Below are 20,232 nucleotides of genomic sequence, written 5' to 3' on the forward strand. Positions count from 1 at the left end.
GTCCCAGCACCCGTCAGACCCGTGTCCCAACACCCGTCACCCCGTGTCCCAACACCCGTCACACCCGTGTCCCAGCACCCATCACCCCGTGTCCCAGCACCCGTCACCCCCGTGTCCCAGCACCCGTCACCCCGTGTCCCAGCACCCGTCACCCCATGTCCCAGCACCCGTCACCCCGTGTCCCAGCACCCGTCACCCCCCGTGTCCCAGCACCCGTCACCCCCCATGTCCCAGCACCCGTCACACCCCGTGTCCCAGCACCCGTCACCCCATGTCCCAGCACCCGTCACCCCGTGTCCCAACACCCGTCACCCCCGTGTCCCAGCACCCGTCACCCCGTGTCCCAGCACCCGTCACACCGTGTCCCAGCACCCGTCACACCCCGTGTCCCAGCACCCGTCACCCCGTGTCCCAGCACCCGTCACACCGTGTCCCAACACCCGTCACACCCCGTGTCCCAGCACCCGTCACCCCGTGTCCCAGTACCCGTCACCCCGTGTCCCAGCACCCGTCACACCCGTGTCCCAGCACCCGTCACCCCGTGTCCCAGCACCCGTCACACCCGTGTCCCAACACCCGTCACCCCGTGTCCCAACACCCGTCACACCCGTGTCCCAGCACCCATCACCCCGTGTCCCAGCACCCGTCACCCCCGTGTCCCAGCACCCGTCACCCCGTGTCCCAGCACCCGTCACCCCATGTCCCAGCACCCGTCACCCCGTGTCCCAGCACCCGTCACCCCCCGTGTCCCAGCACCCGTCACCCCCCATGTCCCAGCACCCGTCACACCCCGTGTCCCAGCACCCGTCACCCCATGTCCCAGCACCCGTCACCCCGTGTCCCAACACCCGTCACCCCCGTGTCCCAGCACCCGTCACCCCGTGTCCCAGCACCCGTCACACCGTGTCCCAGCACCCGTCACACCCCGTGTCCCAGCACCCGTCACCCCGTGTCCCAGCACCCGTCACACCGTGTCCCAACACCCGTCACACCCCGTGTCCCAGCACCCGTCACCCCGTGTCCCAGTACCCGTCACCCCGTGTCCCAGCACCCGTCACACCCGTGTCCCAGCACCCGTCACCCCGTGTCCCAGCACCCGTCACACCCGTGTCCCAACACCCGTCACCCCGTGTCCCAACACCCGTCACCCCCGTGTCCCAGCACCCGTCACCCCGTGTCCCAGCACCCGTCACACCCGTGTCCCAACACCCATCACCCCCGTGTCCCAACACCCATCACCCCGTGTCCCAGCACCCGTCACACCCGTGTCCCAACACCCGTCACCCCCGTGTCCCAACACCCGTCACCCCCGTGTCCCAGCACCCCTCACACCCGTGTCCCAGCACCCGTCACACCGTGTCCCAACACCCGTCACACCCCGTGTCCCAGCACCCGTCACCCCGTGTCCCAGCACCCCTCACACCCGTGTCCCAGCACCCGTCACACCGTGTCCCAACACCCGTCACACCCCGTGTCCCAGCACCCGTCACCCCGTGTCCCAGCACCCGTCACACCCCGTGTCCCAGCACCCGTCACCCCGTGTCCCAGCACCCCTCACACCCTTGTCCCAGCACCCGTCACACCCGTGTCCCAACACCCATCACCCCCGTGTCCCAGCACCCATCACCCCATGTCCCAGCACCCGTCACCCCCGTGTCCCAACACCCGTCACCCTGTGTCCCAGCACCCATCACACCCCGTGTCCCAACACCCGTCACCCCCCGTGGGCCCAACACCCATCTCGACGCCCTCGGCAGCCATTTTGCGGGCGAGAGCCGTGGCGGGTGATGGAAACCAGCTGCACTTTTTTCCACGTCTCGGCTCCGTGGCTCGGGCCAGAACCTCCCGTTTCTCAGGAACTCCGGCGGCACTTTCGCAACTTGACCCCCGCGCCCCCGGCCTGCCCCTTACCCCGTCCCCTTCCACCAAATTCCGCTGAATTGACTGAAATCGCTTTTTTTTTATTATCATTATTTATTTTTTTTTTAATTCATTTATTTTTTTGGAGCCAGTTCCTTCTCCTGCTGAACCCCGGGGAGCTCCGCCAAAGAGATTCGCGGGAAAACGGAGATAAGAGCGACCCGCTTTATAAAAAGGCCGAGTTTTGGGGATGAATCGTGGAGTTTTATCATTTTATTTTTTTTTCCGTCCGTCCTCGCACGGTCCGTGGGCTTCGGGGAGAGGAAAGCGAGACGCTGAGTCGGGAAGGAGCCTGCCGGTGAGTGGGGTGGGGGGGGGGTTCATTTTTGCTTCATTTTTGCCTTTTTTTTTTTTTTTTGGGGGTGTATTTTCCCTCGTTCTTACCGGCCGGTCTCAAAAAAAAAAAAAAATTAAATAAATTGTCGGTGATGTTTTCATCCACCGAGCAGGAGCCTCAGGTGGGTTAAATTCTGTTTAATAAATATATCGATATTTATGGGTTACATCAGAGTGCAAAAGTGTCTAAAAAGAGGGTTTTAAACTTTTTTTTTCTCTTCGTCCGCAACCCAGGTTGAATATTTTTGATGAAAGCTGGGGCAAAAAATAAAATAAAGGGAAATAATATAAAATGAAATAAAATAATATAACGAAATAAAATTAAATAAAATGCAATACAATAAAATAATAAAATGAAATAATATAAAATGAAATAAAATAATATAACGAAATAAAGTTAAATAAAATACAATAAAATAAAATAATAAAATGAAATAATATAAAATGAAATAAAATAATATAACGAAATAAAATTAAATAAAATACAATAAAATAAAATAAAATAAAATAACAAAATACAATAAAATAATAAAATAAAATAAAATAATAAGATAACATAAAATAACATAAAATAAAATAATAAAATACAGTAAATTAAAATAATAAAATAAAATAAAATAAAATAAAATAAAATAATAAAATAAAATAATAAAATAAAATAACATAAAATAAAATATAATAAAATATAATAAAATAACATAAAATAAAATAATAAAATACAATAAATTAAAATAATAAAATAAAATTAAAAAAATAATAAAATAAAATCACATAAAATAACAAAATAAAATAAAATAAAATAAAATAATAAAATACAATAAAATAAAATAATAAAATAAAATAAAGTAATAAGATAACATAAAATAACATAAAATAAAATAAAATAAAATAAAATAACATAAAATAAAATAATAAAATACAATAAATTAGAATAATAAAAGAAAATAATAAAATAAAATAAAATAAAATAACATAAAATAATAAAATAAAATGCAATAAAATAAAATAACCTAAAATAATGAAATAAAATAACATAAAATAACATAAAATCACATAAAATAAAATAAAATAAAATGCAATAAAATAAAATAACATAAAATAAAATAATAAAATACAATAAATTAGAATAATAAAAGAAAATAATAAAATAAAATATAATAATAAAATAAAATAACATAAAATGAAATAATAAAATAAAATGCAATAAAATAATAAAATAAAATGCAATAAAATAAAATAACATAAAATAATAAAATAAAATCACATAAAATAAAATAAAATAACAAAATAAAATAAAATGACATAAAATGGCATAAAATGACATAAAATGACAGAAATCCCTTTTTGGAGCGTTTCGGGGGGCAGCGGCTCCGGGAGGCGGGAGGGGGGAGGGTTCGCCTCCTCTTCCCCCCCCCCCTCGCCCCCCCCGAGGTTTTTGCCCCCAGTCGGGGGGATGGGGGGGGCGGGTGTGGCAGCTTCGGGGCGGCGGGGGGGCGGGGACAAAGTGGGGGGGTCGAGCAGGATCCCCCCCCCCCCCCCCCCCAGCACCCCAAAACGAGCTGCCAGAGGTTTCCATGGGGCAGAAAAACCTAAAAAAAATCTTTTTTTTTTTTTTTTTTGGGGGGGGGATAATTTGGGGCCGGGCGGGGGTGTTGGAGATACCTGGGTGCGCTCTGGGCTCCTGCTCGCTCTTCATTTTATTTTTTTTTCCCCCAAAAATACACATTTTAATTTTTTTTTTCCCCAAAACCCCACATTTTATTAATTTTATTTTTTTATTCCCCCAAAAAACACATTTTATTAACTTTATTTTTTTTCCCCCCAAACCCATATTTTATTAATTTCATTTTTTTTCCCCAAAAAAACACATTTTATTAATTTTATTTTTTTATTCCCCAAACAAACACATTTTATTAATTTCATTTTTTTCCCCAAAAAACCACATTTTAGTAATTTTATTTTTATTCCCCAAAAAACACATTTTATTAATTTCATTTTTCCCCCCAAACCCACATTTTATTAATTTCAATTTTTTTTCCCCAAAAAAACACATTTTATTAATTTTTTTTTCCCCAAAAAAACCACATTTTATTAATTTTTTTTCCCAAAAAACCCACATTTTATTAATTCTATTTTTTTTCCCAAAAAACCCACATTTTATTAATTTTTTTTCCCAAAAACCCCACATTTTATTAATTTTATTTTTTTTTCCCCAAAAACCCACATTTTATTTTTTTTCCCAAAAAACCCCACATTTTATTAATTTTATTTTTTTCCCCAAAAAAACACATTTTATTATTTTTTTCCGCAAAAACCCACATTTTATTTTCTTTTCCCCAAAAACCCCACATTTTATTAATTTTTTTTCCCCAAAAAAACACATTTTATTAATTTTTTTCCCCAAAAAACCCACATTTTATTAATTTTATTTTTTCCCCCAAAAAAACCATTTTATTAATTTTTTTTCCCAAAACCCCCACATTTTATTAACTTCATTTTTTTTCCCAAAAAACCCACATTTTATTAATTTCATTTCCCCCCCCCCAAAACCACATTCTATTAATTTCTTTTTTTTCCCCAAACCCCCACATTTTATTAATTTTTTTTCCCCCCAAAACCACATTTTATTAATTTCATTTTTTTATTCCCCAAAAAAACACAATTTATTAATTTCATTTTTTTTCCCCAAACCCCACATTTTATTAATTTCATTTTTTTTCCCCAAACCCCACATTTTATTAATTTCATTTTTTCCCCAAAAAAACCACATTTTATTAATTTCATTTTTTCCCCCAAAAAAACACATTTTATTAATTTCATTTTTTTATTCCCCAAAAACCCACATTTTATTAATTTCATTTTTTTTCCCCAAACCCCCACATTTTATTAATTTCATTTTTTCCCCAAAAAACCCACATTTTATTAATTTCATTTTTTTTCCCCAAACCCCCACATTTTATTAATTTCATTTTTTTTCCCCAAACCCCACATTTTATTAATTTCATTTTTTTCCCCAAAACCCCACATTTTATTAATTTCATTTTTTTCCCCAAAACCCCACATTTTATTAATTTCATTTTTTTTCCCCAAACCCCCACATTTTATTAATTTCATTTTTTCCCCAAAAAACCCACATTTTATTAATTTCATTTTTTTTCCCCAAACCCCACATTTTATTAATTTCATTTTTTTTCCCCAAACCCCACATTTTATTAATTTCATTTTTTTTCCCCAAACCCCACATTTTATTAATTTTATTTCCCCCCAGCGATGGGCAGGACGCTCCCCGCTTGGCTGCTTCTCCTCTGCGGTAAGGAAATGACGCCGTTCTCACCCAAAAAATAAACCACCCAAATTTCTAAAATTTTAGGATGATTTTAGGGCTTTTACTCCGGGTTTCTGCAGCAAAAAATTCCTTATTCCCTGTTTTTTTCAGAATCTTATTCCCCGTTTGTTCGTTTTTCAGGAAATTTGCTTGATTCCCTCATTTTCCCCCAGCAAAATGAATTTTTTTTTTTTTTTTTCCTCTTTACCAAAATTCTCTCCGCCCCTGATTGTTTTTGTTCTGCCAAAAAACTCATCACTCCCCTCTTTTGTCTTTTTTTTCTTTTTTCTTCTTTTTTTTTCTTTTTTCTTTTTTCTTTTTTTTCCTTTTTTCCTTTTTAAAATTTTTTTCTTTTTTCTTTATTTTTCTTTATTTTTCTATTTTCTTTTTCCCTTTTTTCCCTTTTCTTTCTTTATTTTTCTTTTTTCTTTTTTTCCTTTTTTAAAATTTTTTAATTTTTTCTTTATTTTTCTTTATTTTTCTTTTTTCTTTTTCCCTTTTTTCCCTTTTCTTTCTTTATTTTTCTTTTTTTTTCCTTTTTTCCTTTTTTCTTTTTTCTTTTTTCTTTTTTCTTTTTTCTTTTTTCCTTTTTTCCCCTTTTTTCTTTTTTTTCTTTTTTCCTTTTTTCTTTTTTCTTTTTTCTTCTTTCTTTTTTCTTTATTTTTCTTTATTTTTCTTTTTTATTTTTTCCTTTTTTCCCTTTTTTCTTTATTTTTCTTTTTTATTTTTTCCTTTTTTCTTTATTTTTCTTTTTTATTTTTTCCTTTTTTTCTTTATTTTTCTTTTTTTCCTTTTTTCCTTTTTTCTTTTTACTTTATTTTTCTTTATTTTTCTTTTTTCTTTTTTCCTTTTCCCCCTTTTTTATTTATTTTTCTTTTTTCCTTTTTTCCCCTTTTTTTCTTTATTTTTCTTTTTTTCTTTTTTCCTTTTTTTCCCTTTTTTTTTCTTTATTTTTCTTTTTTCTTTTTTTTTTTCCTTTTCTTTTCTTTTTTTTTTTTTTTTTTATGACTTTATTCCCTGTTTGGGGTGGCGGTGGTGAGTGAGGTAAAAAAAAAAAATATTCTTATTACCTGTTTTTTTTCTTTCCAGAAAAAAATACTTTATACACAGGGACTTTCTTTTAGGGCAGTAAAAAAGCCCTTTAAGCCTCTTTTTTTTTCTTTTTTTTTTTTTTTTTTAGCAAAAATCTCTTTTTATCAGTTTCTATTTCAAGAAAAAAAAGAAGTTCTCATTCCTGAATTTTTGGGGTTGTTTTTTTTTTTTTTGCTGTTTGGTTTTATTTTTCTCGGGGCAGGGTGGGAGGGAAGCCCCTATCTCTTTTTTTTTTTTTTTTCCCCTAGAAAAAAAAGGTTTTATTCCCTGTTTCTTTCAGAAAAAAAACCCAAAAACCTTCCCACTTGTCTCTTTTCCCACAAAAAAAATCGTTATTATCTGTTTTCTTTCACTCAATTCCCCTATTAGCAGCTCTTTTTCACCAAAAAAAAAAACCACCACCATAATACTTCCTTTTATAAAATATTTATTATTTTATTATTTTATATATATTTTTTTTTCAGGATCAAAAGCTTTGATCACAATTTCCTGACAGGAAAAAGGCTTTATCCCTTTTTTTTTAGGAAAAAAAAAAAAATCCAGTTTTTCCACTAACTCCCACTATCACCTGTTTGTTTTTCAGAAAAATCTCTTTTTAGCTACTTTTCTTTCAGAAAAAAACACCCTTATTACCTATTTTTATTTCCAGGCAAACCCCATTATTCCCTGTTTTTTTTTTTTTTTTTACCAAAATGCCCTTATTCCCCTTTTTTTTTTTTTTTTTAATTTATTTTTCTATTAAAAACCTTTTCACCTGAAGTTTTTGTTTGTTGGTTGGTTTGTTTCCAACAGGTCGAATTTCCGTTTTTTTTTTCCCCAAAAAATCCGTATTATCTGTTCAGTTTTGAGCATTAAGTTCTTATTCTTATGTTTGTCGAATATTTTTTTTTTTAAGGAAAACCCTTGTTCTCTGTGGCTTTGGGGTTTTCTGTTTGTTTGTTTTTTTACAAAAAACCCTTTCCCCATCTTTTTTTCTTTGTCATTTTTTTCGTTTTTCTATTTTTCCTTTTTTCTTTTTTCTTTTATCTTTTTTCTTTTTCCTTTTTTATTTTTCTATTTTTTCCTTTTTTTCTTTTTTCTTTTATCTTTTTCCTTTATTTCGTTTTTCTATTTTTTCCTTTTTTCTTTTTTCTTTTATCTTTTTTCTTTTTCCTTTTTTTCGTTTTTCTATTTTTTCCTCTTTTTTCTTTTCTTTTTTCTTTTTCCTTTATTTCGTTTTTCTATTTTTTCCTTTTTTCTTTTTTATTTTATCTTTTTTCTTTTTCCTTTATTTCGTTTTTCTATTTTTTCCTTTTTTCTTTTTTATCTTTTTTCTTTTTCCTTTCTTTCGTTTTTCTATTTTTTCCTTTTTTCTTTTTTCTTTTATCTTTTTTCTTTTTCCTTTTTTTCGTTTTCCTATTTTTTCCTTTTTTTTTTTTCTTTTATCTTTTTCCCTTTTTTTCCCTTTTTTTTTTTTTTTATAACAACCTATGCCTGCTTTTTTTCAGCCCAAACACCCTCATTCCCTGTTTTTTTTTTTTTTTGCAAAACTTCCTATTGCGAGTTTCTGCACCAAAGAAGCAGCTTTATTTCTTAATATATTTTTTTTTCCCCCGGAAACTTCTACTCTATTTTCTGCATCCAAAAAAAACCACCCAAAAACCCCTTTCCCCTGCTTTCCCAGGTCTTTCTTTTTCTTTTTTTTTTTTTCTTTTTTCTTTTTTCCTTTTTTCTTTTTCTTTTTTCTTTTTTCTTTTTTCTATTTTCTTTCTTTTTTCCTTCCCCCTCTTTTTTCTTTTCTTTTCTTTTCTTTTCTTTTCTTTTCTTTTCTTTTCTTTTCTTTTCTTTTCTTTTCTTTTCTTTTCTTTTCTTTTCTTCTCTTTTCTTCTCTTTTCTTCTCTTTTCTTCTCTTTTCCCCTAACAACCTAGGGCTGGTTTTTTTTTTCAGCTCAAACCCCCTCATTCCTTGTTTTTTTGTAGAACTTTGAGTTTCTGCACCTAAGAAGCAGCAGCTTTATTTCTTGATATTATTTTTTTTTCCCCCGAAATTTCTACTCTAGTTTTTCAACCCCACAACCCCACCCTCCCCCCCCCCAAAACCCTTTTCTCCTGCTTTTCCCAGGTCTTTCCACAGCAACCTTCCGCGGCAAGGAATTCTTCACCACCTTCTTGCAGAACGACGATGAAGCCACCTCCCCCAACCTCCAGCTCCTCCTCACCTCTTACTTCGACGCCACCAAGGTGACGGTGAGGGCGCACAGCGGCACCTTCACCAAAACCGTCACCCTGGACGAAGCCAAAACCGTTCCCTTACACATCCCCAGCAACATGGAACTGGTCGGCAGCCAGATTTCGGATAAAACCATCCTGATTGAGTCCACCAAGGAGATCTCCGTGGTGTCCTTCAGCTACAAAAGTTACACCGTGGGGGCTACCACCGTTTTGCCCGTGGAGAAGTTGGGCAACAGATATTACGTGGTGACTCCGGGGGATATGAAGAGAGAAGGCTTGAAGGAATTCGCCGTGGTGGCCGGGAAGACAGCGACCACGGTTTCCATCGAGGTCAAAGGCAAGTTTTATTACAGAGGGAAGCGTTACGTCTCCGGATCCACCCTCCAGGTCTTACTAGAGCCCTACCACAGCTTCCAACTGCAAAGCAGCATTGATTTATCCGGCACCAAGGTCACGTCGGACAACGCCGTGGCGCTCTTCAGCGGCCACACCTGCGCCAAGGTGCACACGGGCTGCGATTACGTGGTCGAGCAGCTCCTGCCTGTGGCTCAGTGGGGGAAATCCTACCTCATCCCCCCCAACCCTTTGCAGAAGGACACCAGCTTCGCCTACGTCCTGGCAGACGCCAAAACCTCCATCACCTACAACACCGGTGGTTCGGCTGCCACCGAGGAGATCGCAGCCGGGGAGGTCCGCAACTTCGGGATGAAACAAAATTCCTTTCTTTACGTGAGCGCTTCGGCACCGATTCAGGTGGTTTTCTTCTTCGCCGGTGCCAAGAAGAGTTCAATAAATCATGACCCCTTCCTGGTCAACATCCCACCCATCTCCACCTATTGTACATCCTACCGGGTCAGCAGCATCTACGGCTACGAAAACCACGTGATCCTCGTTGCCCCGAAGGCCGACGCCAGCGCCACCACCCTCAACCAGAAGGAGAGGGCTATTTCTTGGCAAACGATTCCCGGCACAGACTTTTCCTGGGCCAGCATCGCCCTGAAAAAAGCGGCAGAAATCGAGAGCGTCGAGCACCGCCAGGCACCCCTCGGGCTCCAGGTCTTTGGCTTCCAGAATTACGTCGGTTACGGCTTCGCCGGTCTTTGTGCCACGCGTAAGTAGGGCCAAGGCGTGGTTGCGTCTTGCCAACTGCCACGTCTTCTCCGCGGTTGCCATTTGTATTTTTTTCCCCTTTTTCAGCCGCTCCGGCTCAGCTTCCCTGCGAAGACCCAGACTGCAACGAGTGCAGCGCGCTGCAATCCTTGTGCATCCCAGAAACCTTCAGGACCTGCTGGGCCACCGGGGATCCCCATTACCTTACTTTTGACGGGAAAACCTTTGATTTCACGGGCACGTGCACCTACACCTTGACCAAGACCTGTGATTCGGATCCCAACCTGCCCGTCTTCAGCGTCGAGGCCAAAAATGAACACAGAGCCAACCAAAAAGTTTCCTGCGTCGGCTCCGTGACCGTCCGTATCTATGACATCGTCATCACTATGGTCAGGGCTGAGAAGGGGATCGTGAGGGTATGTAAAAAAAAAAAATAAATTCAAATCTAAAGCAATATTGTGGTATTTAACAATCTGAAGCGTCTTTTCCAACCTAAATGATTCTATGATTTGCCATCGGTGGTGCCGCTGCGTGGTCATCTCTTGCAAGAAGACACCTCAAAGCCGAAAAAAATCTTCTTTTTTTTCCCCCATGTTTAGTTTTTTATGTTTTTATTGATTTTTTTTTTTCTCTTCCAGGTGAACAACCAGCGCTCCCACCTCCCCATCTCCCTCGCCGAAGGGAAACTCCACCTGCAGCAGAAGGGCAAGTCCCTGCTGCTTGAAACCGACTTCAGGCTGAAGATCTTGTACGACTGGGATAACCGGGTGCTGGTGAAACTCCCGAGCGCTCTCTCCGGCAAGGTGTGCGGGATGTGCGGCAACAACAACGGCAACCCCCATGATGATTCCCTGATGCCTGATGGCAACCTGGCGCTGGACGCCGTGGAGCTGGGCCGGAGCTGGAAGGTGGCCAGTGAAAGCCGTAACTGCTGGGACACCTGCAACGGGGTATGCAGACAGTGCCGATGGGAAGAGGCGGCGAAGTACAGGGCGGAGACGTCGTGTGGGCTGCTCACCCAACGCCGGGGGCCCTTCGAGAGCTGCCACGCCACCATCAACCCCAACATCTACCTGAGAAACTGCATCAACGACGTCTGCATGAACAAGGGGCTCCACGCCATGCTGTGCAAGGCCCTCGAAGCCTACGCGGACGACTGCCAGGAGGAGGGAATCACCATTTTGAACTGGAGGACGCTGGCACGTTGTCGTGAGTAGCTCCTGGTTGGCAAAAAAATCCTCTCCGCCCTCCACCCCGGGTTGGGCAGGGTGCTGTGACCGTGATTAAAGTGGGTGTAATTAAGGGGTGATGGGATGGGAACGTGCAGAAAAGAGGCATAAATGGGAAATTGCATCAACGGGGACTGTTTGTTTCTCCTCGGTGCTCTTCATCTCCTGAGCGAGGTGGAGCCAGGCCATACCAAATTAGGCTGCACAAAGGTGGGTCTGAAAGGGTCCCAGGCGTGGTCTGGAAAAGTTTATTATTGCGTCAAGTCCAAACAGAAAGCCCAGGAGGTCCATGCAGACTCCAGAAAGTTCATTCAGAAGGTCCAGGGAGTCCATAGAGAACCCAAAAGTCCATGTAGATAGTCCAGGTGGTCCATAGACTCCAGAAAGTTCATTCAGAAGGTTCAGGGAGCCCAGGGAGACCCCAAAAGTCCATGTAGATAGCCCAGAAGGTCCATAGACTCCAGAAAGTTCATTCAGAAGGTCCAGGGAGCCCATCAAGACCCCCAGAAGTCCATGTAGATAGCCCAGAAGGTCCATAGACTCCAGAAAGTTCATTCAGAAGGTCCAGGGAGCCCATCAAGACCCCCAGAAGTCCATGTAGATAGTCCAGGAGCTCCACGTAGACTCCATTAAACTGTTCAGAAGGTCCAGGGAGTCCACGGAGACCCCAAAAAAATGTATGTAGGTAGCCCAGGAGGTCCATGCTGACTCCAGAAAGTTCATTCAGAAGGTCCAGGGAGTCCATAGAGACCCCAAAAGTCCATGTAGATAGTCCAGGAGCTCCACGTAGACTCCATTAAACTCTTCAGAAGGTCCAGGGAGTCCACGGAGACCCCAAAAAAATGTATGTAGGTAGCCCAGGAGGTCCATGCTGACTCCAGAAAGTTCATTCAGAAGGTCCAGGGAGTCCACAGAGACCTCAAAAGTCCATGTAGATAGCCCAGAAGGTCCATAGACTCCAGAAAGTTCATTCAGAAGGTCCAGGGAGTCCATGGGACCCCAAAAAAGTGTATGTAGATAGTCCAGGAGGTCGATGCAAACTACAGAAAGTGTTTCCAGAAGGTCCAGGGAGCCCAGGGAGACCCCAAAAGTCCATGTAGATAGTCCAGGAGGTCCACGCAGACTCCAGAAAGTTTGTCTAGAAGGTCCACGCAAAAGATCCAGAAAGCCCCTGCAGGTTTTCTTCACCCTCTGCTTCACCTCCTGACGGCCCAGGAGCTTTATCTCCGCCGTGACCACCGTGTCCGGTCTCTCCACCAGCCCTCTCCTGCCCGAAGAACAGCAACTACACGGCGTGTGGCCCCGCCTGCCCCCAAACCTGCAACGCCGCCGCCGCGCCCGCCGACTGCGAGGCCTCGGCCTGCGTGGAGACCTGCCAGTGCCACGAGGGCTTCGCCCTCGACGCCGACACCTGCGTCCCCCAGGGCGAGTGCGGCTGCGTCTTCGAGGGCCGCCTCCACGGCCTCCACGAGGAGTTTTGGGGGGACAACACCTGCACCAAACGCTGCGTCTGCGACGCGGAATACCACAAGGCCGTGTGCCAGTGGGCTAGTTGCCGGCCCGAGGAGGAATGCCGGGTGGAGGATGGCATCCGGGGTTGTTACCCCAAGAGCCACGCGACCTGCTCGGCCGTCGGTGCCACCCACTACGAGAGTTTCGACGGCGGGAAGTTCATCTTCCAGGGCACGTGCATGTACCAGTTGGTTGGTTTGTGCGAGAAGAGCCGAGGTCTGGTGGATTTCCAGGTGCTGGTGCAAAATGGCCGCCGGGACGAGGAGCGTCTGTCCTCCATCGCTCTCGTGATGGTCAAAGTCTACGGCAAAAACATTGTGATCAGCCGGGAACACCCCGGCAAAATCATGGTGAGTTTAGTAAATCTTTACCGCGTCTCCACGTTCCTCACTTTCTCCTCCTCACCCCAACCTCCTCCTCCTCCTCCTCCACCCTCGCTCCTCCATGATTTATTTTCTCTCTCGGGTAACGCTGAATATTTTTCTCCAACCCCACCTCTGAGATCCAAAGCGACCAGGTCTGTTTGTCCCACATGAATCAAAATGAGACCGAATTGCTTAAATCCACGTTTTCTACCCCGGATCGGTGCGGGGTGCAAGAGGAGGAGCCTCAGGCATCGCTCGCCTCAAAGTTCCTGTATTTGGGGCAGATGATTAAATCTCAAAAATCTTGATTTATGTAAATTAGGTGCTTCGGTTGGAGCCCGGATTGCAGCTGGCGTGAAAACATGATTTGGTTTTAGTGTTCGATACGGAATTATTTAATTTTTTTTTTTTTTTTTTTGCTTTTGTCCCCAGATTAACGACCGGTTGGTCAACCTACCCTATCACCACAAAGACAGGCAGATCTTCATCTACAGAGCTGGGCAGGAAGCGTTGGTGGAGACAGACTTCGGCCTCACCGTCACCTACGACTGGCAAAGCCAAGTCACCGTCTCGGCGTCCAGCACTTACGCAAACGCCCTGTGCGGCCTCTGCGGAAACTACAACGGCGACGCGGGCGACGAGATGATGATGAAAAACGGTCAAGTGACGTCCAACCCCGACGCCTTCGGGCACAGCTGGAAGGTGACCGACATCCCCGGTTGCGTGGAGCGCTCGCAGGTGGAATGTCCGGCCACCGAGGCGGCTCTGCAGCAGCAGAGGGCTTCCAAGAAGGCTTGTGGGATCATGCTGGAAGAGGATGGACCCTTCAGGTCTTGTCACGCTCACGTGGACCCCACCAAATATTTCCAAAGCTGCGTGCATGAATTTTGCCTCTTCCCGGACCAGGAAGGTGTGATATGTCCCGTCATCGCCCGCTACACCTCGGCCTGCCAGGCCGCCGGCGTGACCATCGAGAGATGGAGGACGAACGATTTCTGCAGTAAGTTGGGCTTATTGGAGGTTTGTTTTTTTTTTTTACCTTCACGAAAGGTCGGGAGGATCAAAGGGAACCCCAATCCTGGGTTAAGCCCTTGTGGGGACAAACCAAAGGTGGAGAATCACAGAATCATCCAGGTTGGAAAAGACCTCGGAGATCATCCAGTCCAACCATAAATCATCCCACTCGGTGGTGCTTGATCCCACCCCAAGTCCAGGTTGGTCCCATCATCTTTTTTTTTTTTTTTACAACCAGCACCCAAACCCAAACCTTTCCAGGGAATAAGATGCCTCACCCGGCTACGACAAAGCGAATAATTTAGCCCCCAGATGAGTTGAATTTGGTTGCATTGCCTAAAACGAGAGCGAGGGGTAATTGTCTCGATGGCTTAGAGCCCAAAACACATGAAATACACCAAAAATATTTAAATTAGGGAAAAAACACCTGCCCTGGGAGTTGACTGGGGACCCAACGTGGGAGCGATTCTGCTGCTTGAGGCAACGTCCTCAACGACAACAGGGAAAATCAGGTGATTTAGGGGCCTAAAACTGCCCCCTCGGAAGGGTTGAAATGTCCCTTGCGGACACGCCTTCCCCTCATCGTGTCACCGGGGAGGAAGAGACGAGATTTAATCGTGAAGAAATTTAAAAAAAAAGATAAAATAATCTACATCCGGTGAACGTCATCGCCGGGTGATGAATTGGAGGAAAATTGTAGGATCCGGCCCGTCATTTCCTCGCTCCTAACGAACCTCCTTGTCCCCTTGGGCAGGTATTTCGTGTCCAGCCAACAGCCACTACAAGATCTGCTCCCAGAGCTGCAGCCAGATCTGCAGCAGCATCTACACGCCGGTGAAATGTTCGTGGAGGTGCAGGGAGGGCTGCGTGTGCAACGAAGGCTTCGTGCTCAGCGGTGACCAGTGCGTCCCCGTGTCCGAGTGCGGGTGCCTCGATCGGGGTTTCTACTACAAGGTGGAGGAGACCTTCTTCCCCACCAAGCAGGAGCAATGTCAGTGCAAGACCGGCGGCACTGTGGCCTGCCAAAAATTTTCCTGCCCCGAAGGCAGCGAAGGGAAAATCATCGATGGCGTCTTCCAGTGCCAACCTGCCACGCTCGGGGCCTGCATGGCCACCGGTGACCGCAGCTATTTGTCCTTCGATGGGATGGGTTTTAACATCCCGGGCACCTGCTCCTACATCCTCACGGAGACCTGCGGTGGTGACGACGTCGTCAAACCATTTGTTGTGAAAATCAAGAAGGAAGCCCGCCAGAAGAGGAAGGTCTCCGGCATCGAAGCGTTGTCCGTTGAAGTCTACGGCCTCACCTTGACCTTGACACGGGGCACGAGGGGAGATGTCATGGTAAGGCCGGGCTTTGTGGCCCACCTCTTTCTGGACGCAAAGCGACAAAACCGGTGGCCTCGCGTTGTCCTCGACGCAAGGCGAGAGGGGACCCATCGCAGTCGGGCCGTGCCTCGTGGCCCGTCTCTCGCTGAGCGCAAATAATTTGGTGGCAACGTCTATAGGGTCACGTTGACCTCGGTGTGAGGCGACAAGGGGCCCGTCATGGCGGAGAATGAAGCACTCTTTTGGGGGGCGAGCGTGCTGCTGGCAAAGTCTACAGGCTCGCCTTAACCCTGGCGTGAAGCCACGTGGCCACAGTAAGGCCACGTTTTGTGGTCCACCTCTTTGTGGGTGCCCAAAACTTGGTTTAAATCGATGGAGGGGAGACCTCACCCCTATCTCCGAGCCTAAGCCAAGCTCAGCCCCACTTTGTCTTCCAATTGCAAAGTGGGAGCCATAAATTCATTATAAGTTTGGTTGGAAGGTGTTTCCCTCCATGATTTTTTTTTTTTTGCTCCGACCTCCACGGTCTTCTCCTGGTAGAGTCCTTGAGGCTCACCAGAGGGTTTTTTTTTCTCTCCCCATCCCAGGTGGGCTCCATATCCCACCACCTCCCAGCCATCCTGAGCAAGGGCCAAGTCCAAGTGCACCAACACGGGACGGGCGTCCTGCTTCAGACTGACTTCGGCCTCGTCGTACACTATGACCTCCTCCACCACGTGATGGTCACGGTCCCTCAGAGCTACCGGGGCCACCTTTGTGGCCTTTGTGGCAACTACAACGGGCAACGCGACGACGATTTGCTCCTCCCCAGTGGCCAACAAGCCCCCAGCGCGATGGCCTTTGGCTCTGCCTGGAAAACGCCCGATGTGCCTTGCAGCGACGACTGCCCCGAGGACGACTGCCCCGTCTGCAAGAAGGAGAAGCAGCAGATCTTCCAAAAACCCAACTACTGCGGCATCCTCACGGGCCCCAAGGGCCCCTTCGACTCTTGCCACCACCTCATCGACCCCGCCCTGTATCTCGAAGCTTGCCTCCATGACCTTTGCCTCGCCGAAGGGGACACCCATGTCCTCTGCCAGAGCATCCAGAGCTACGCCACCGCTTGCCAAGAGGCCGGTGTCAGCATTGAGGCTTGGAGAAGACCCTCCTTCTGCCGTAAGTTGGGGTGTGTGTGTGGGGGGGGTGGTGGGTGGCAAACGTCTTCCTCCGCGGCCGGGAAATCATCTTTTGTTGGGATGAATTGAAAAATAGATGGGGCTTCGTAATTTATTTCTAAGGGATGTCGATGCGGGGGGGGTGTCTGCGCTGGCCACCCTCGATGTGTGGGGTGACACAGAGGGTCATAACGGCACAAAAATAATTCCACCTGGGCAAAGGCCCCCGCGCGAGGGAGTTGGCGTCGGGGATAAACGAGAAAAGCCACCGCGAGCGCCAACCAAGTGGGATTTCATCGGCATTTTGGGCAGCGGGCCGGTGCGTTTTTGCTGGTTTGGGGGCAAAAATGGCAAAAACCAACGCACCCGCCAACGGGATGAACTTTCATCGACGCTGAGGGGCCAAAGGGGCCAAATCAACCCCAAGAAAAATCCACCTGGTTGGGGCTTGTGTGGGTTTTTCCCAACACCAAGCGCCAAGGGGTTGGTTTTTCCATCCAGCGGTTGGGCTCCGGGCGATGACACCGCTCTCCCACCCAACGTCCAACCTTGGGCTTCTCATTTTTCTCCTTCCAGCCCTCAGCTGCCCGGCCAATAGCAGCTACTCCCTCTGCACCAACCTCTGCGTCAACAGTTGCACAGGGCTTGTAGATGCCTCCAAATGCCCCAAAACCTGCGTCGAAGGCTGCCGCTGCGACAACGGGTATTTTTTTGACGGGCAGGGCTGCGTTCCCAAGGACCAGTGCGGATGTTTTGTGGACGGGAATTATTACAAGGTAGTCGTCGCCCTGAGTTTGGGGAGGTTTGGGGGGTTTTAAATAAAATTTACATCCCGCCTGCTCCAAAAATGACGGGTGGATGGCCCGAAGTAGACCACAGAAACAACAACAAAAAAAGCGCTTCAAAATCTTCCATCCGCCCAGTGATTCTGTGGTGTCAGATGGAGAAAATTAGGATTTTTCCATCTCTTTTACCGCTTGGCCTAAAAGTGACAGCATAGAAAAAAAAAAAATATAAAATTTTTCTGTCAGAAGAGGTGGAGGAGGGCAAAGAGATGGGTTTTTTCTGCTTGCTTTTTTTTTTTTTTTTCCTTGCAACAAAAGCGATAATCTCTCCAGCAGGCCTCAATATATAATTTTTTTTTTTCGCGACCTTTCACGTGTTTTTATGCATTTCCACGCAACGCGGTTTGCTCTCATCGCCACGCTTTGCAACCTCTCGCCTTGCAGCCCCACGAGTCGGTCCTGGAGGACAACTGCCAGCAGCGTTGCACCTGCGACCCCAGCAAGGGTGTGACTTGCACCGGCCACAGCTGCACCGGTGACGAAACCTGTGAAATCCGGGATGGGGTCTTGAAGTGCATCAATCGAAGTAAGGAAAAACGGGGTCGTCTTGAGTGAAAATAAATAAATAAATAAATAAATAAAGGGATCGTGGAGCCGGGGGAGATCCTGGGGGTGGTCTGGATGTTTAATTTAGAGGTGTTGAGGTGAAAATTCTACAGCAAGCGAAGATGGAGGCCACAGATCCCGAAACCAACCCCAAGAGGGTCAGGGATGGGGTGGGAGAATTTTGGGGTCCGCCGATCCCAAATCCAACCCAAGAGGGTCAGAGATGGAGTGGGAGAATTTTGGAGGCCACGGATCCCAAATCCAACCCCAAGAGGGTCAGAGATGGGGTGGGAGAATTTTGGAGGCCACGGATCCCAAATCCAACCCCAAGAGGGTCAGAGATGGGGTGGGAGAATTTTGGGGTCCGCCTATCCCAAATCCAACCCAAGAGGGTCAGAGATGGGGTGGGAGAATTTTGGGGGAGCAAAATGCTTCAGAAAAGCCACCCCTTAGCTTTACATTTGCTCACGTGAACACGAAGGAACGCACGTCTCCTAATTTAACCGTGGTGGCACCTTGTTCTTGAAGGATGAACCCAATCTCGACGCTTTTTTTCCAAGGAATGAGCAGAAAAACGGCCGAAAAGGGGAGATTTGGGATTGGCAGTGGATTGTCCTGCTCTGATTTACATCTCGGAGCTGCCAAAGTCCAATGGGCGAGCAGAAGACACTTGAGGGGACGTCAACGCCGTGGGATGTGCCCCCCTCGTCCCCCCAAAACATCTCCCGTGGTTTCTCCCATGGTTTTTTTTTCTCCTTCCAGACCCCTGCAAAGCCCTTCGGTGCCGGCCCAAGGAGAAATGCCAGTTCACGGGCCAACAAGCCAAGTGCGTCCCATCCCTGGTTTCCACCTGCTGGGCTTGGGGTGACCCCCACTACAAAACCTTCGACGGGCTCAATTTTGACTTCCAAGGCACCTGCACCTACACCATGGCCGAATCCTGCGGGAACGACACCGCCTTGGTGCCCTTCAAGGTGGAGGGCAAGAACGACATCCGCGGCGGCGTGAAATCCGTCTCCTACGTGGCCTTGGCCAACATCAAGGTCTACGGTCAACAAGTCTCCATCCACCGGAAGGAAGTGGGCAAAGTCAGGGTGAGTTGACCTAAAATGGAGGGAAAATCGCCTTTTCCGTGACTCTTCTTTCAGCCATTTCTACCCCACCGCCTTTTTTTTTTGGTCTGTTACGTTCAACGCCTCCGTCAGGGCCACCGTTATTTTGGGGCTAAACGGGAACGCGGATTTTTTGGGGCTACGCTGGGAACACGCTGCCTTGCGTGGGGCAACCTGAGGTCGTTTTCTGCCTCTTGGCGAAGCCGAAACCACCAAAGGTGGCTACAGCAGGTCTCCAAGAAACCTCAGAGCGGGTGGAACTTGCACACTGTTGTAAGGGGGCTCGCGGAGGTGTGGCTGGAGCCGTCTGGGAGAGAAGGATCTGGGGGTTCTCGTTGACAAGCAGCTGAACAGGAGCCAGCGGCGTGTCCGGGTGGCCAAGGAAGCCAACGGCATCCTGGCTTGGATTAGAAAGAGTGTGGCCAGCAGAAGGAGGGAGGTGACAGTCCCCCTGTGCTGCCACAGGGGAGGGTCGGGCTGGGCAGGAGGAGAAAATGTTTCACGGAAGAGTGGTCCGAGAGTGGAACAGGCTGCCCAGGGAGGGGGGACACCCCACCCCCGGGGGGGTTTCAGGGCCGCTGGGATGAGCTGTGGGGGGATGTGGGGCAGGGGAGAACTTTGTAGAGTCGGGCTGAGGGTCGGACTCGATGATCCCGAGGGGATTTTCCGACCTGAAGGGATTCTGGGATTCTGTGACTGCACGTGGCTGCGAGGCGACTGCAGGGTGCTGCGAGCGCTTGTGCACCACTGCGAGGTGTCTGCGTGTGTCTGCCAGCCCTTGTGCCCCCTTGCAAGGCGACTGCACGCTGCTGCAGGCGCTCACGTGCCACTTCAGGGCGCTGCAAGGACTCGCGTGGTGCTGCGAGGTGTCTGCACGTCTCTGCCGGCCCTTGCACGTGGCTGCGTGGTGGCTGCGAGGTGTCTGCGTGTGTCTGCCAGCCCTTGTGCCCCGCTGCAAGGCGACCGCACGCTGCTGCGGGCGCTCACGTGCCACTTCAGGGTGCTGCGAGGTGTCTGCACGTCTCTGCCGGCCCTTGCACGCGGCTGCGTGGTGCTGCGAGCGCTTGTGCATCACTGCGAGGCGATCGCACGCCGCTGCGAGCTCTTGCCGCCCCGCTGCAGCCCCCGGGGC

General features: G+C 47.0%; 1 protein-coding gene across 2 annotated transcripts in view; it reads left to right on the forward strand.

Annotated features, from left to right (window-relative positions):
* The window catches only part of FCGBP (Fc gamma binding protein), a 45,476-nt gene that overhangs the window by 8,478 nt on the left and 16,766 nt on the right, over positions 1–20,232 (forward strand). For both annotated transcript variants that reach the window (XR_012635396.1, XM_074930379.1), the window contains exons 2-13: positions 2,013–2,218; positions 5,525–5,566; positions 8,775–9,995; positions 10,082–10,410; positions 10,633–11,203; positions 12,484–13,085; positions 13,533–14,100; positions 14,869–15,458; positions 16,031–16,598; positions 17,174–17,373; positions 17,827–17,968; positions 18,751–19,082. Coding sequence is in view for 1 of the 2 variants with exons in the window: in XM_074930379.1 (XP_074786480.1) it covers positions 5,527–5,566; positions 8,775–9,995; positions 10,082–10,410; positions 10,633–11,203; positions 12,484–13,085; positions 13,533–14,100; positions 14,869–15,458; positions 16,031–16,598; positions 17,174–17,373; positions 17,827–17,968; positions 18,751–19,082 (5,163 nt within the window). In the remaining variant the exon portion in view is untranslated. The remainder of the gene's footprint in view (positions 1–2,012; positions 2,219–5,524; positions 5,567–8,774; positions 9,996–10,081; positions 10,411–10,632; positions 11,204–12,483; positions 13,086–13,532; positions 14,101–14,868; positions 15,459–16,030; positions 16,599–17,173; positions 17,374–17,826; positions 17,969–18,750; positions 19,083–20,232) is intronic.

Source organism: Athene noctua, chromosome 33, assembly GCF_965140245.1.
Source record: "Athene noctua chromosome 33, bAthNoc1.hap1.1, whole genome shotgun sequence".
Lineage (NCBI taxonomy): Eukaryota > Metazoa > Chordata > Aves > Strigiformes > Strigidae > Athene > Athene noctua.